This window comes from Amia ocellicauda, chromosome 4 (genome assembly GCF_036373705.1).
Source record: "Amia ocellicauda isolate fAmiCal2 chromosome 4, fAmiCal2.hap1, whole genome shotgun sequence".
Lineage (NCBI taxonomy): Eukaryota > Metazoa > Chordata > Actinopteri > Amiiformes > Amiidae > Amia > Amia ocellicauda.
In genome coordinates, this window is record NC_089853.1 from 2,281,266 (window position 1) to 2,299,315 (window position 18,050).

The 18,050-nt window shown below is 38.2% G+C and overlaps 1 protein-coding gene across 4 annotated transcripts in view; it reads right to left on the reverse strand.

The window, feature by feature from the left end:
• The window catches only part of spon1b (spondin 1b), a 97,694-nt gene extending 90,591 nt beyond the window's left edge, over window positions 1-7,103 (reverse strand). For 2 of the 4 annotated variants that reach the window (XM_066700478.1, XM_066700477.1), the window contains exons 1-2: window positions 6,482-7,103; window positions 4,027-4,133 (exon numbers count right to left, since the gene is read on the reverse strand). In XM_066700478.1, the coding sequence (XP_066556575.1) occupies window positions 4,027-4,133; window positions 6,482-6,704 (330 nt within the window). In that variant the 5' untranslated portion in view covers window positions 6,705-7,103. The remainder of the gene's footprint in view (window positions 1-4,026; window positions 4,134-6,481) is intronic. The other 2 variants (XM_066700480.1, XM_066700479.1) reach the window with 1 other exon arrangement.
• Between the last annotated feature and the right edge of the window lie 10,947 nt (window positions 7,104-18,050).

Consider the following 18,050-nt stretch of genomic DNA (forward strand, 5'->3'; position numbering starts at 1 on the left):
ACAAAACACTGACTCTACAAAGCCAGCTAATAGATCTTTTTACTCGAAAGCTGTGTGAATAGCACATTTGTACATTAAGCATTCGCTACAAGTCTATACAAAATCAAAAGTAATTTGATGAATATGTTTAAAAGTATTTTTCTTTTGGCACTATCTCGCTGCGTGTGATTGTAAACACAGCTGACCAGCCGAGTGAGATTGCACTGCTGTGTTAGAAAAGCAAAGACGTGGTCTGCTATAATTTTTCACAGACTGCCATTGAGGGATCCTGATCAATTAAAGCTGTGACTAGCTAGAATAATCAACAACTGTTTGCTTCCCGGGGAGTTTTGTTTACAAATCATGTCACAATATCTCACAGGAAGTGAGCGCCGGCAGAACCGAAAGTAGTCCGTCAGGACTTTCTAATGTCTTAAGATTACCTGTAAATTGACAAATTTACTGAATTATTAATTTACTCCAGTATTGTAAATTTAAAAAAAATCTATTAGCCGGCTCTTGAGACTCAGCATTTTGTGACCATTGACTTCCAGCAATTGTTCTAAGCTAACGAAATGAAACATTCAAATGTCTTCAGATTGGACCCCCACAACTAAAAAAGGTTTCCATGGTATCGTATGACTCTGGGTTAGTAAGACATCTGGCTAAAATACCAAAGATTAGATATTAGATAAGATAGATATTGCAAAAACATTTCAGTCCAATGTTTATTGCATTTTAATTTATAAGGTATAAACAGTTTTCAGACTCCAGTTATTGAACACTAATACCAAGAATGACACGTCTCCCAGAATGTGTTTTGACCTTTAAGAAACATAAGAAAGTGTCCAATCGAGAGGAGGCCATTCGCCCCATCGTGCTCGTTTAGTGTCCATTAATAACTAAGTGATCCAAGGATCCTATCCAGTCTGTTTTTGAATGTTCCCAAATTGTCTCTTCAGCCACATCGCTGGGGAGTTTGTTCAGATTGTGACGCCTCTCTGTGTCTCCTGATTTCTGTCTTGAATGCCTTGAAGCCCAATTTCCATTTGTGTCCCCGGGTGCGTGTGTCCCTGCTGATCTGGAAAAGCTCCTCTGGTTTGATGTGGTCGATGCCCTTCATGATTTTGAAGACTTGAATCAAGTCCCCATGTAGTCTCCTCTGTTCCAGGGTGAAAAGGTTCAGTTCCTCAGTCTCTCAGTAGGACATTCCCTTCAGACCTGGAATAAGTCTGGTTGCTCTCCTCTGAACTGCCTCTAGAGCAGCGATATCTTTCTTGAAGTGTGGAGCCCAGCTATGTTTCTTTCTATTTCCCTCTTTGCTTTCCTGATCCCTTTCTTAAGATCCCTTTCACACAAAGAGTTGTCACAATCTGGAACAAACTCCCCAGCGATGTGGTAGAAGCTGAAAGTTTGGGAACATTTAAAAATAGACTGGATAGGATCCTTGGATCACTCAGTTATTAATGGACACCAAACGAGCACAATGGGTCGAATGGCTTCCTCTCAATTGGACACTGTCTTATGTTCTTATGTTCTTAAGATCTCTTTGCAGCTCAACATATTCTTTGTATTTTGTGTCGTCTCTATCCCTTTTGTATGCGCTATACAACATTTTATGTTCTCTTGATATTTTTTTGCATACCTCTAATAAACCATTTTGGCCAGTGTTGTTTGATCCTCAATTTGCAAAGTTTTGGTACAAATTTCACCTGAGCCTCAAGTAGTATATTCTTCAAATATAACCATCCATTTTCGACTGAATCTGTATCCAGTGTGCTCCAGTCTACCTCTTCTAAGTGCCGCCTCATACCTTCAAGGTTTGCTTTTCTAAAATTGTAGACCATGGTTTTAGACTCGATCCTTGTGTTTTGAAAGAATGCCTCAAAGCTAACCATATTGTGATCACAATTTGCCATTGGTTCTCTAACTAGTGTCCCTCTGACTGTGTCTTGGTCATTTGAAAAGATCAGGTCTATGCATGCTCTCTCCCGGTTGGTTCCTTGACAAATTGAGTTAGAAAGCAGTTATTTACCATCTCAACCATTTCTATTTCTGCTTCTGTAGTCCCAACCGGGCTTTCCCAGTCTATGTTTGGGAAATTAAAATCCCCCATTATAACAGCCACATCCTTGCTACATGCAGTCCTGATTACACTGTACAATGCAGCATCTTTCTGAATATATGAGTTGCGTGGTCTGTAACACACTCCTACCACTAATCCTCCAGATCTCTTGTTCAAAAGTTTCACCCACAAAGATTCTGTTTCGTTACTGGGATCTAATCTGAGTTCTGCTGCCTCAGTCATTTTTTAAATATAATTCTACCTCACCACATCTTCGATTTTGCCTGTCCCTCCTAAACTGTGTGTATCCTTCCAACTTGTATTCATCCCCATCATTTTCTGTAAGCCATGTTTCCGTCACTCCTACAACATCATAGTCACCCGCCAGCACTGTGGCTTCTAGGTCTAACATCATGTTCCTTATACTCCTGGCATTGAAGTACAAATATTTCAGGACTTTCCTACTAGCAGTTTCCCTTTGTTTTCTTTCCTTAGTGGAACATCTCCCATTGTCAGAGCTCCCTGCCCCCCTGGTCCCTAGTTTAAAAGATTCTCAATTACTCTGCACATACACTCTCCCAATGCATTAGCCCCCCTTCTGTTTAGATGTAGACCGTCCGGTTTGTACAGGTCCGGTCTATCCCAGAAGAAAGACCATTGCCTGATAAATCTAAAGCCCTTTTCCCTGAATTTTCTAATCTCAGCCTGTCTCCCTGGCCTGGCACGTGGTACCAGAAGTATTTCGGAGAAAACTATCATGTAGGTTCTGCTGTTTAGTTTCTTTCCTAACTCTTTAAATTTGTCTTGCAGAACCTCTGTCCTACCTTTTCCTATGTCATTGGTTCCAATGTGGACCATGACCAGTGGATTCCCCCGGCTTTGGCCAGTAGCCCGTCTACTAGTTGAGGGAGATCTGCAACCTGAGCACCAGGCAGGCAAGATACCATGCAGGTCTCCTTATCACTAGAACACACTGTGTGATCTATGTCTCTAAGGATTGAATCTCCTACTATAACTACCTCCCTGTTCTGGGGGGGGAGTGGGCACCATGGTGCTCTGGTGCTCAACTGCCACCCCATCACCCTCTGAGCTGCCATTGTCCAACTCAGTGTCCAGCAGTTGGAACCTGTTGGGCATTTCTAGATCTTGGGATGTCTCTAGGGGTTGTGCGCGGCTCCTTCTCAACAGCTGCTTTAAGTAGCTGCTACTTAAGTAGTGGCAAGTTGTAAATACTTTGGTGTCTCACATCCACTTCCTGGGGCAGCTGTGACAATGCAGTGGAAACACTGGCAGCAATGTTTATGTGTACGTGTATGGCACGGGCATGCCGAGGTGCACTTAAGTGTGAACAGTGGAAACGAGGTATTAAAGACCATATACACCTGAGCATTGTGATGTCACGATAAACTGAAGAAAGACATTCCTCGAAAGCTCACCATACCTAAGCTGACATCAGAACGCCCATTCACGGGGGGGGGGGGGGGGTTAAGAATCCACTGATACAGGCATACAAAGAATGAAAGCTTAAACAAAAGAAATCACAAGGGTCTCAATTATAAAACAATTGATCTCAACATGGCAAAACTGTGATACCCAGACTCTCTTTCAGTTTTAGCAAGTGCATTGGTGCTGTAAACTGGAACGCCACATCATGTAAGCATCCCAGCACTGGCATTGTCTGTTGCTGAGTCATTCAATACTGTATGTATCCCACTGTGCACATGTAGACGATCCTGAATTTATCTAAAATCAAACAACCCAATAACCCAAATCTTTTAACTGGCTAATCCATAAATGATGAAAACCAACTATCACAGCTATGTATGGTTCCAGAATACTTTCCAAATGTAGGCAGGTAATTCCTTCTGTCTAGTCTAAATATATATATATAGAAAATGCACATCAATTTGTTGTTTCACACTTTACAAATGTATTTAAAATGTCTTGTATTTAACATTTAGGAAGCTAGTTTGTTTACTTACCTCAAAATTACCGGCATAATCCTCATCTTTGTCGCCATCTTTTCCCTCTTTCAGAGCAATGAGAGTAAATCCTCTGAAATAAGAGGGGCTGGATGCGTACAAAGTCACTAGAAACAGTAAATTAACAAAGTCAGTGGAATATAGAGACGGGAGCTCAGCAAGTACAACATCTTTCAGAAGGTGCTTGGTTTGTCAGGTGCCTGATTTGGAAAACATTAATTGAAATATACAAAACAGTATGATCTTCTAAACATTAAAAACTATGATGCAGACTTCCCGATATTAATAATACAATGTGCATTGCATTATGTGTGCCTCTGTAAATGACTAATTTATGATTTACTATGTGGAAACTGGGACAATAAAACTTAAACAGAATGACAGGTTTGTCAGGTTTATACTTTCTGACTTGGTTTATTGGGAAATAAACCTAGCTAGAGCTACAGAAAGCTTGTCCTAGTTCCCAGTAAAGATTGAAAGATGAAATGATTGTGACTGGTTTCTTTTTATGTGTTGAATACATCTCACTGGTACAGTAATATGTGAAATGGAATACACTGCCTTTCAATGCACCAATAACACTGTTCTGTTTTTTATAATTGCATTACAAATACTAATTTTGATTAAAGTACTTTATCACTTAGGGCAACATCTATGGTAAAACATAAAACATGTTTCAAACTGTTCTTCCACAATCCCAGTGAAGTGAAAAAATATATTTTAGACACAATAATCAATATGTTTCATCACTAAATATGATGTATGCTTTTTTTGCTCTTAAGGACAAGATAAACCGTACTAAATGTGTGAGCCAGTATATAGTATATATATGTATAGTTCCTGTACCATAATAGCCAATACACTGAGCAGTATAATCCCCCTATATATGCACTGAGTTTACATTTCATGTTCAAATAGTTTATTTCACACAACATAGTGTTCACATTAGTTAATATCCATCTATTACAACAAGTGTGTTCTCATTTACAATGGAAACTTAAATGTCTTTTCTTTGCATTGTTTTGATAGTATGGTGTTGAAGGTGAGTTTTAAAATGTGTCTGAGAATCATACAGTTACAAAGCTCCAAGGACCTGGACTTTCTTGAGCTATTACCATTCTGTTTGTTTGTTTCACTCCTAAATAAACTACAATTGCTTTAATGTACGTAAATAAAAACAATTACCACTGTAAAATCTACCTTAAAATGTTTGCAAATTTACCAAGCAAGATATTGACAATGTCCACATAGCAACTGTTTGTTTAACTCTGTCATATGATTATGTAGAAAATTGGGGACTATGCAGTAACTTGTATTAGTTAGAGCAGGAAGTGCATCAGGGAAGGACACAATAATTGTTTCACCTGCTCTGCATGTTTGGTTTTTTGATTGTCTGTTTCTTTCTTTTTTCTTTGCTTTTGTTTTATCTTGTTTCGTTTTTTCTGCCAACAAAAACTGCGGACGAACTGGAATAAAATTGTGACCAAAATCAATATTTATTTCATTCAGAACTGCTGAGGACAATTCATTAACCCTTTCCCACTCCCATTGCTAAGATTGGGAAACTGGAGTACTGCAGCATAGAGACTGGGCGCTAAATCAGGGTCTTATGGTTATGAAGCCCTGGCCAATGTTAAGGTTAGCTGTTGGTAACCTTGTAAAACGTTTCTCAAGTAAACGTATTGTTTCATGACATTTCAGTGTATGTATGTGTATGTATATGTATATTTGTATGGGTTTTGATAAATCAATATAAAATTATTTTCGAACACAAATACTTATATGTATTTATTTTTGTCTAATTTTGCAAAGTCTATATTCACGCAGACAGGGGAATTCAAATACGTATTTTGTTTTTAATGACTGAATTTGACATTTGAATTGGTTTCCTGACTTGTTGAAGTGTGATACGTACATCTTATTATGTGGCTCGCAGAAGGCTTGCTTTGGAGATTTTACACATTCATTTAAAAACGGGCGCTTGAAAAATATTAGCCTAATATCAAAAGCTTTGACTGAATCAACTGAATGTAAAAACCTGAATAAACTCCACAAAATCACTGTCAGAATATAAAATGTGCTTATCCACTCGCCAATTCTACTATAGCCATGTTCAACCAGCGCTATAATAAAGTTTCCAATGTCTATATGAACACCTTTATGCTTAGATTATGGTATATTATTGATTCTATCGTTGTGGTTTGCAAACCTATAGGCTATAGCACATGCTAAAAGTTAGAAATGTGGGAGAATTTAAACGAGGAAAAGTTGATACTTGACACAATCAAGTTTACGTGATGTATCCTTTATACCTTATCGCATTTTGTCTGTCAAACACCACAGTACAGCGACATGTACGCACAGCTGTAACATGTATCCGCTCTGAAAAGCACGCATTACAGCAAGGAAACAATACATGACTACATACATAGGACATGTTTGAATAACGTCATACCTCTGTAGGTGCTTGCAGGTTGGTAAAACTCCGGATCCCCCTCCACTCTCAGTCGGAACTCGTTGTACCCCTCTCTCCTGGTGCCCTGCGCCCTTAAAATCCTGCTGCAATATCCATCCGACTTCACTGTTTTATCTGCAGTTTCCTCGGAAAAAGCAAAAGCATTAAACGCAAAAGTCGAGATCAGACACTGCCAAAGCAGTATGTGCCGGTGTATTCCCATGCTTGGTATTTTGTAGCAGCAAATCCTTTCAAGCAGTGAAGGAAGGGGGGAAAAAAGCCAAAAGAAGACCTCCCCCCCAACTCCTGAAATTGACCAAACTTGTCAATTTCACAGACCAGTTTCACTTTGCATGAGAAAAGGCAGACTTCGCTACTGACGAGGTGAACCCATTCCGGAATGAAGGGATATAAAATCCGATCCCCCCCACCCCACCCCCCCACCCCCTAATTCCTGGAGAATTGCACTGATGTGCTGGAGAGGGAGCGCGTAATGATGGGCGCCTCAGTGCTGTTTACTTAGCAGAGCGCAATTCGCAGGGCTGGGGGGAATAGCAAAGCGCAGGGCAACGCTGCTGTCTCCAAGACATCGAGGAAAAGACTGGACTGGATGGACTGAGCCAACAGACTTTAAACAAAACCCAGACATGCCTACCAATGGCTGTTGTGATGGAGAGCAGCGTTTGACATTCCTGGTTTGGGCTTTCAGCTAAAACCTGCATGCTAATGTTTGCACAGCCGTGAATCACACTGCCTCACCAGAGAAACAGATGTGTTTATCTTTGATAATCATGCATGTTCAAAATTGTACCATTAGGTTATGTATGTGTAGTACATCCCACGTATTAAAATTGTTATGTGTAATAATTAAAGAAACCATTCTTCATTTTGCAAATATGCTTTTAAAGTATTAGTTTTCAATTGTGTTCATGGAATTAAAATGCTATGTGTTACTTAGCATTTAAATGAGCATGTTGCTAGAAGAAAGTGGTTGCAGATCCTAGGATTTCTGAATTATCGACAGTTTGTAATCTGTACTACTGGTAACTTATTTAAAATGTCAGATAATATGTTGAAAACAAGACAATTGAATGCAAAATCAACAGAATACATTGTTTTGGTAACATGGGTCTCTTAAAACTTAGTTTTAGAAAATGTGCTGTTCATTTAACGTGTTTTATGTTTTCTTTTAATTCGTTTCTTGTTATTTTTTTTATAATTAGTCTTGTTCTCTTGCAAGATATTTATTATTATTATTATTATTATTATTATTATTATTATTATTATTATGAAACGTGCAACGTAGTGAGAATGACATCAGAGAAATCACTTTCACCTCCATCAACTTTCTTCTCTTTCTTTTAAATTCAAAGCTCTAAGGGACTGACTGAAAAAATTAATTGCCACTGCATCTGTGTGACCTTAGTTTTTTTTCCCTCCATTTTCCAATTATATTGTCAGTAGTCTGGCTTTTTCTTTGCTATGCATCATAACATTTGACTTCCTAATTTCCAGTCTATATTTAATTAATTCACTAACTGTCTAAATGTAGTATTTACTATGATGCTGTAAGCGATTAAGTAGACTAGACACAGGGAGGCAGCACGGATCTTACAGCAACCTGCGAAATGTTGGTGTCATGGTTGCTGTTCTTATTCTGTATCTATAATTATTAAAACAGTTTGAAGATAAATCTTTATTAATTGAACAAATAAAGAGAAAGAGTTGAAACATGCCCCACGTGCCGGTGTAATTTTGAGTGATAATGTAAAATAGGATTTATATTCCACTTGTTTATCACTATGGACCACAGATGGGAAATGACAGACCTGGAAGGCAGCAGGGTTCAGTGGGTTTTATCCCACCTCAGATCTTAATGACTTAATTTAGTTATTTGGATAAGTCAGATCACCTATCATTTACATGTTTTAATCAGTTGCTAATTGAAAGGGACAAACCTGCAAACCTGTAAAACCTGCAGGAATTAGTACAACAATGACTGGAGCTGTCCATCCCTTCTCTACAGGATGGCTCTGTCCCTAGAGAGCTTCTGGTTTCATTACATCCAAGCTCTCAATTACTTAACAACAAATCATTGGCTTAATGATTCACCATTAACAGGGTCTTTTAATCACTGACTTAAGACATCTTTTAAACCTGAAGCACCAAGTTTTAAACATTTGCTAGAGTACAAGTCGAGTGATGAAGTTCAAAGCAGCAGATGTTGAAGGTCTCTGTTCTCCCTGAGAAAGAAGAAAAAAGTACCTGAAAGTGTTGAACAGAGCATAATACTGTAATACTGGACACCCCATAACACATAACAAATACAAATAAGCTGTGATTTCCAGTGACTATCCTGAGCAAACTAATAGTTTAACTGGGGACTCTGTCAGGGAACTTTGCCAGGAAAGAGTCTTTTCCCACCATTCAACACTGTCTCCATAGCGGAGAGTCCCTTCAGGATTGCGCAGTGTAAGTCTGAGCAGTGGCTCTTCCTGTAGTTGTCACGTAAACTTGACTATTTCCTTTTTAACCTGCAGTGCAAAAAAGCTCCACAAGAAAGGCAACTGGCTGAATGCAGTGTCTCTGCGGACATCAGGCTGTGTTTGTTTTCAGTTCCTCGAGGTCAATAACTCAGTGTGCTGTTCAGGCAGGTTAAATCACAATGGCGTTGTGCAAGCTGTGTTCTAAATTGGAGTGCGAAAAAATATATAATTGTCAACTTGAGATAAATGCATGATAATGAATAGATGAATAAGGAGAAAGCACTTCGCCATGTATTGATTCACTCTGAGGCTTAATATACAATTAAAGCAAATGACATCGCAATAAATATGCCCTGTTGTGGTGAATGTTCTTTAACCTTGTCTTTCTTCTTAATGGGTATGATTCTGAACATATGATTCAAGGGAACAGGCTCCCGGTGTCATCTGTGTAGTATACAAACAGAGTTGAACGTACAGACAATATAATAAAACTGTCCCCCCCCATCCCTTTTACCCACCTCTCACCCATTATTGGCCCTAATACTCACCCACCCTTCCTACAGGAGGGACCCAATAGCCTGGTTTAAACAGAGATTGTTGGGATTGGGTTTAAAAGAGATTTAATAGCAGCTTTCCAGGCCCCGTCGTGGAGAGCTCCAGATAAATTATATCTAAAAAAGAAAGAATATGCTGACACCAGGGAATGGAATATGGGGCCACCATCGCAGAGTTGTAATTTTCTCAGCCTCTGTAAGGCCAACTAACCAAGTATGTTTCTGCTGCTGTGATCAGGCAAGGGATTTATCTTCAGTGAAAACAGCATTGAAGAACACGGAATATTATTTTCCAAAATTATGGACAAGGTGGGAGAAACCCAAGACCAGAATAAAGACACTCCCATATGCAGAAAGTGGCCCTCGGCACCCTGGGATGCAATTTCTGCATTAACGTGATTTATAAATGGACATCCAAGTAATGGAACCAATTTCAAAATGCACAACATTCCCATATATACGTGACCACGCATTGTTTCTCAGTGTTTACATAAATCCATTCCAGAGCGCAGGGAGCTGGCAAGAGATTATTTTACTAAAGCCTTGTAATTAATCTAAAATTAAACCACAAATATGCTTACTGGGACAATCTTCTTCTCATTTAATTGAATTTAAAGGCCATGAATACATGTGAACAATGAATACAAAGAGTTAACTTGATGAAATCAGTTTGATTATAGCATTTTGACTCCTACAATGTATTACTAGTATAATTATACAACATAGAAACAGAAAAATTTAGGGCAGCACATTTTTGCAAGACCCAAACACAAAATGAAATCAATTACATTTATTTTAAATACATTAAAAATGATTTATCTTATTGTTATGTCAGAAATGTATAAATCCAAAACATTAAGATAATCTGATATGTCTGTGCCACCATATGTTCGGTCTCTCAACCTAAGCTGCATTAGACTGCAGACCGAAGTCATGCACAGCTTGGCTTCTGGAGTTTCTATAGCATATCACATTTCCATCCAGGAATGGGCAAATGTAGTTGTCTTCAGTAACATCCCCCAAGTGCCCTGTACTACTTCTCTTATCTCCTCCGTAGAGACTGGAGCAGCCAATACAGATGATTCATCCTCCGAGAGCCTTGGTAAGTGAAGGGTCTGAAGGAACTGCTCACACTATCGAAAGGGGTATCTGAACTACATAATTTAGAATAATATGAGTGAAATTCAGTATTTATTAGAAGAGGGTTCGAAGTTATATCTCCTTCTGTGGTCTTGACACAAAATGTTCTCTGTGGCGAAGCCTTAAAGCTAAACGCTGACTTGCGCCGCTGCCATGAAAGTAATACCTCTGCCTAGCCCAAAGGATGAGGAACTCAACACGTCGTCTAAGTAAAATATTAAGATCCTTTCCAGTAATATCCAAGTCAAGTGCAATCATTTTGGAAACGGAACTTTGTAAAGTATGTTCTAATAGAGTTAATTTGGCCTCAAGTTCTTTAATTTTGCCCAAACGTGATATATTAAGACTAGAAGCAAACAATGAAGTAGCATCTGTAATAAAGCTAACCGTTGCATCCCATAAGATGAATGATGATTAAAAGCAAGAAATCAAGCAATCAAGACTGGATTAAAATGAAGGTCAAAATTATTCATTATCTAGTAGAGTAGTATTGAAGCGCCATCGTGTGGCTCAATTCGGACCACCGCCAAGCATCAGCACGAGGTACATAGGGATTTTGATGGGAAAATTAAATCGATCCTCAAAAATAATTTATGTCTAGCCGAAAAAAGGTAAATTGATAGTTTAAACACTCGCCAGGCATCAAGTACACCGAGATCAGAGAATTGTGAGGGACAACGGTGTGTATGCGATGAGCTCTATTCAGCTCCAGAAATGGGTGGCGGCTGGTGTGTTTCAAGGCTGAAAACCAGTGTGGAATTGACTGCTGAAGAAAGTGAATGAGGTCATCTGCTTCTACCCCCTCATGTTGTCTCACCAACATTGCTGTCCTTGAGATCTGCTATAGCATCAATACAAGCATTGAACTGACTAAGTTCACCGTTTTGTTGATGAAGATCAGCTCTGGTCTCATCCTGCTTCACAGTTAGCTGCTTCACAGAAGAAGCAATATCAGTAACCTCCTGTTTAAGATCATTGAGGATAAAAGCAGTCTTGGTTACAATCTGAGTCACAGGCCTCAAGGCCACGTCGATCACTTAGTGTACTGATTCCCAGAAAGTGAGTGCAACCTCAGGAGAACGTCACAGTCATCAGGGCTGGGAGATTTTTTCATCTGCTTCCCCTCCAGTGTGGAAATACCCGATGCCTTGCGCAAAGCAGCAAGTCGGTCGGCAAAACAAAGAAACTAAATGAAACGGCACAAAACAAGGTGGGGGGGAATGCAAGTTGTTCAGTTGTAAACTAAAACCGCAAGGTGCTGGCGAGAGTTCAACAAGCCAGCAACCATCTCCTGATACTGTCACGTGATCTCTTCAAACAGGGCCATTTTCAAATAAATATTTACAAAGGTCAGTGGTTGAAAGCAAAACCGGGCTTGTTAAAGGTCCCCAAGGGCCAGCTTTAAGAAGTGCTGTTGTAAAAGAGAATATATTTCCACAAGATGAAGGCATGTCAGAAGACTTGAATTATCATAAAGTGGCTTTATAAAACCGGTCATAGCTGTAGATTGTAAAGACTAATATATTCTCTTCTGAGTTGAAAAAAAAAGACATTTTCCAACCTGACGACACCACAGGCATCTTCATTATCTCACAATTGTTTCTAGAAAAGTCTTGGAGTTCAACAGGAGAAAAAGAATATCTGATTTCTGCTGTTGTGAAAGTCTCACCACACTTGACATGTTAAATTCAGCTGAGAGGAATATGCTAGCCACGTTCAATAACCCCGTGATCGTAAATTGACTACAGTAAGTGATTAATACACAAAACCACACTGATGTAAGTAACCACACTGATATACACTATAACATCTACTTTAAGAAAAGGAAAGGCAAAAGATCCATACATGTCAAAATCCGCTATTTGTTCGAGCACGGGTAGGATATATGAAACATCACTAAAGCATTTCTTAAGGACTTGAATGAAATTTGCATAATTCCATTGAAACTGTCAAAACTAAAACGTTGATTGCCATAAAACCTTTCTGAGTATTGTATACAGTCAGCCATCTGTAGTAATGATCATCAGATGTGCTGGCACCAATTCTTCTGATTTATTTAAATTAGCATTCTGTGGCAGCTAGCTGCGGGGCATATTGTGATCATATCTCTTAAACTATAGAATTAATTTGACTATGAAAGAGGTAATCTTTTGAGATTTCCTGTGAGTTCAAGGTTTCCGTCATTTAACTCTCCTTTAGAAATATTGTGTCAAAATGGAATATGTAGGTACTAAGACTTTTTCCCTCCACACAATATTCTTCGACAGTTTGCAAAGTAAAAGAGTGAGTGGTACGTGTCTTTAATGCCAAATAAATGCATAGACTAAATGGCAGATGATTGTGATGCAGTATAATGAAATTAATGATCTTTTGCATATGAGGTCATTTTATAGGGCTTTATTCTGCATCTACCATCATTTTTATTTGCAATGTGTTTTATGTACATGAGGGACAGTATTTTTAATTACATAGAAATATACAATACCTGTAATTGAATTGAAAGAAACCTACGGATAATCAAAATAAGTCACAGAACAAAATATTTGTAAGATGATGCAGATTCCCTTTAAAGACTTGGTATTAGATCTAACTTGATTTAGTGGTTTTGCAGTTACTTAGTCCTGGATCAAATGACAGGAGATGTATCAATCTGGATTAAGACTTTGGCTAGAAGTGAAAAATCCTCCTTATGGTACCATAATAAAATCATTAATACTCAGTGTTATGCGCATTCCAAAATTTGTAAAAATCGATACATAAAATTAAAAAGTAAAACTGAAGGTCAAATCCTCACTAATAACAAGATTACGAATAATAATTAACACACTAACTAACTTCCCATTGCTCTACATATGGAAAGATTTTAGGGAAATGTATCTGAAAACTATATTAAATTTGTGAACTCTGTTAATAGTCAAATACAGTAACTGTAACTTATAAAGCACATTTACTTTTTCTTCTTTCAAGGCATTATAAATGTGATGAGTATGCTATTAAAGTGAAACTTTAAAATTGTATATGTTCCTATTTAATCTTCTTCAGAAATAAATGGTTTCATTTCCATCCATCATTGCAATGTTCTCATAGAGAAAGGACTGATTTGAGGATTTTCCCCGAGGTTTATTATTTGCGTGAACTTGAGAGAGTCGACAAGCATCACAAGAGCAGTGCAATTCTGAGAGAAGAACAAACCAACAGAAAGTAAAAGTTCGATGATCTTAATCCACTTTTTATTAGTGCTTTATCTAATCAAAGGCACATTTCTGCGGTTGTTTCAAACCTCTTGATGATTAATTTTAGGAGATAAAGGAACTGAACAAAATGAAAAGTCTAAACAAATAATCTTATTGAGTGACCAACGATTAAAAAAAATGTGAAACAAACTGACAAAAAATTGTATTTCAGAGTTTTACTGACAAATATTTGTTCCCTTCTCTTTGTTACCCAGGATTCGAAGGTTGTCTCTTCCTGTGGTTAGGCAATTTCTCTTGATCCAGGAAGCACGAACCAAGTCCTGTATGAAGGAAGAATACTTGATTTGTGTCAGGAAGGGGTAACCTCCCCTCTGCTGGCATGTTGTCAGAGAAACTGGAAGCGCATATCAGAGTCAGTTAAACAATTACAAAGCATCCAATGCAAAACAGCATCCTTGACCATCTGTTGAACCGGACTGCCCTCCCTCATTGAGTCTGCCTTCCAGTTACATCCTGATGCCAAGGAATAACATAACCTTTAACAAACACATTGTACCACCTGCTCTTGTCAGATAAATGAAAGGAATCCAAGGATTTTTTAACTTCACTTTGCTTACAGAACCAACACCGTTAAGTTGAAACCGGACTAGCAGGTTGCTCTGATTTGATATATATAATGGCCTTCATACTGTGTGTGTTGAATTTGAATGAGAAACCAGACAATACAAAAAGTACTTCTGATTGCTGCCTTTAATAAAATGCAAGAAAAGCATATTAGTATGTGACTGGTAGGGCAATTCACTGTGGAGTGTCTGGCAGCCCACAACTGAATATTACATATTTGGTTCCAGTTAGTCTCCCCAGCTTGTCTGATTCCTCACAGGAGAAGGAGAAGCAATCCATTCATTGATGTGCTCAGTAGTGGGAGATTGGTTAAATGCATGTCACAGGTGTTTTTATTCCTTTTCCTTACCTTCTTTCCTTTAAGTCCTTTCCTTTTTAAACTGTGTAACTGATAATAAGTTGTCTCCTTAATAACATGATTCAAATAATTAAAATGCTCTGATTTAGGATTTTTTTATTTAAATGAAGGGTTTAATTATGTAATTGAGAGCTTGGCTGGAACACAAATCACCAGGGTAGGGGCTCCTGCAGGACTGGGGTTGAGAACTACTGTCCTAGACCCCTAGTCAAATAAGGTGCAGTAGTGTTACATTGTGTTACCAAATATCATGGTGGCATGTCTCCTCCAGCCAGGTCAGTGTGAATCACCCCTGCAAGGCTGTGGACAGCTTGTTCCTCTGGTCTGTCCTTCTTACGACTTCATGAGGGGATTCGGACTGTGTTTAGCCTCTGCTCATTAGAAATGATTTACTTTCCACAGGCCTTTAGTGACCACATGAAGTGTGCAGTGACCTCTAGTGTCAGTCCTGCACTATTAGTAATTAATTAAGAGTGTAAGTGAAATCCAGGGGAGATGTTCCTATGTGGGAGTTGCTCTTTCTCAGGCAGTGGGGTGAAGAACCTCTGCTCCCCTGGCCAACGTGTCTGGGAGGAACAGCTTCCGTTTCTCCTTGATTTGATGCACAGCCTTGATTCCAATGGGTGCTCAAACCAGGAAGGGGTGTTTCCCCAGCTGTGGGGGGTGTACTACACCTTGACCCTGTGCACCCCCTCTGGGGGGCTGGGTTAACTGTTCTCACCTGACATCTGGGTCCAGGTCTCAAGTACAGCAATCTGCACGACCTGCAAGTTAGTGATAAAGCAAGACATAATGAAAGCATTTGTTGTTTATTCACACAATGTCAATATATTTACAATAAATTATATAGAAAACAAAGAACAACAACAAAAAGCAAAACACCTTCTAACAGGTCAAAACATGTTAAATACATTGCTATTCAGTTCCAATGATTCATCTCATTGTTTTCAAATACCTGAGAGTTTCCCAGCCTGTCTGAAACATACCTATGTAACATAAAACCTAAAAGCTGAACACTAAATCCCTCCCACCCCCCAGAACATTATAAACTTTAAAACAAAACTGACTTTCAACGAGGAACCTGAGCTTAATTGATTACAGAGTGGATAAAATCTGGTAAGGTGTGACAGAAGTGTTGAAATTATGGTGACATTTTGGCTCATTTGGGTATGGGTATACAATAGTGTATAGGATAGGGACTCTCTGGTCTACACTGGAAAGTGGTATCATACTTCAGAATAAAGATTATGTTCATTATTTAGGTGTTAGTTTAATTAATTTTGATCACTGAGGATATTAGTGTTTAAGGTAGGTAGATAATCTATACATTTAATGCTACACCTCGTTCACATAAAATATTTTGTGACACGCTGATATCTGCTTAATTCTGGCAGGTGTCTATTTAATTTAAATACATTTTAAACATATTCTAATTTATGTATTTGTCTCATGTGTCTTTTCAGTAATGCCATGGTTGTGTAACAGAGTATACTTTCTCGGTTATAGGGGTGTATATTTTCCTGACAGAGACAGACGTCTGAATAGAAATGTCTGAAAATTAGACTGTTTAACCTAAGAGCCCTGTCTGTTAGTCTTTGAGTACAGGTGTGGCATGGTGCTAAACAATGAGGTTAATCAACATAAATGTCTTTATCCATTTTGACTGACGTTGCTCATCTATTTCTATTTAAGTTTACAGATTGCAAGCAAAAGCAATCACTCACAGATCAAAATCATTGTTCATGAGTGTTTATACATAAATACAAACTAAGGTTGTCAACTCTGATAAAGTCATGGAAATCCCTGGATTGAGCTTTCACTAGCAGTCAGAGATTTCAAAAGAGCCAAACTGACAGCTGTCATGAGCAAATGACCAGGGATTTCTCTGCGATACAAACATAATGCTGTGATGCAGTTCACTCAAAGGTTACAGATTAATTTAGTTTTACAGGTGAGAAATGAAAGAACTCAGATGTATGTATAAGCAATATTAAATTCCCTTCACTTTATGTTTTACTTTACTGTATGATTGTATTTTATAGTTTTTTTTGTTTTGTTTTTTATGCTGGGAGGGTTGTGGGTTAGGATGCATGAATTATACATTTAGGTTCATTATCCAGTGATGTGGCTGAAGCTGAAAATTTGTGAACATTCAAAAATAAACTGGATAGGATCCTTTAGTTATTAATGGACACCAAACGAGCACGATGGGTCGAATGGCCTCCTCTCGATTGGACACTGTCTTATGTTCTTGTTAGAAAATAACATGAAAGTCTGTATTACACTGGTCATATAATGACTGTCAATTGATATGGTAAACATAGAAATACCTCCCGATTATACTCTCTCTGACTGATGTGCCACTGCAGATATACCTTTATTTTCTGCTTATGGACCAGTGTTTATGAAAGAATACTGTAAATGTATTATTCTAATAAAACACTACAAAAAGGGCAAATCAAATGTTAAATCTAAACCTTTCTCAGGTATCCACTTGTCTTGCACAGTAGGATCAAAATTGAGGCCACTCTGCTCCCATGGCAACGGTTAAAATATAAATAAGAAGGCAATGAAAATATCATAAGCTACTCCAGACAAACATTACCTTTGATGATATCTTCAAAGAAAGCAAATATGGACAAGTTCGGCTGGCAGTTTGATTGATGCCTCAGAAAAACAGTAAACATTTTCATAATTTATTGTTCCTGTGGAAAGTGTGTGCCCTTAAATCTTCCATCTCTTATTTATGTATCGAGGAGTATACTGTAGTTCCTACAGAACTAGACAAAATCAGTTACGTATAATGTTTTTATTTTTATTTTTGTAATTTATTTTATATGCCTAGCTATCCTCATTAAAGAACAAAATAATATTTATCTAGTGGTTAAAGCTGAAGAATATATTTATCTTTTGGAGGCATCTTCATAGTTTCATTGTTCATTTTAGAATCATGTTGTTAAATTATATCACTGCGATATAATCCAATTTGAGCTTTATGTTTTGAACACGCAACTGCGGCTGTAGATCACGTGAAAGCAGATGATATGATATACTTAGATTTTCCAAAAGCTTTTGATAAGGTTCCACACCAAAGACTGATCCTCAAATTGGAAGCTGTAGGCATTCAGGGTAATGTAAGTAGATGGATTATGAACTGGTTGATGTCTAGGAAACAGAGGGTGTCAATTAGAGGAGTCGCTTCTAACTGGAGTG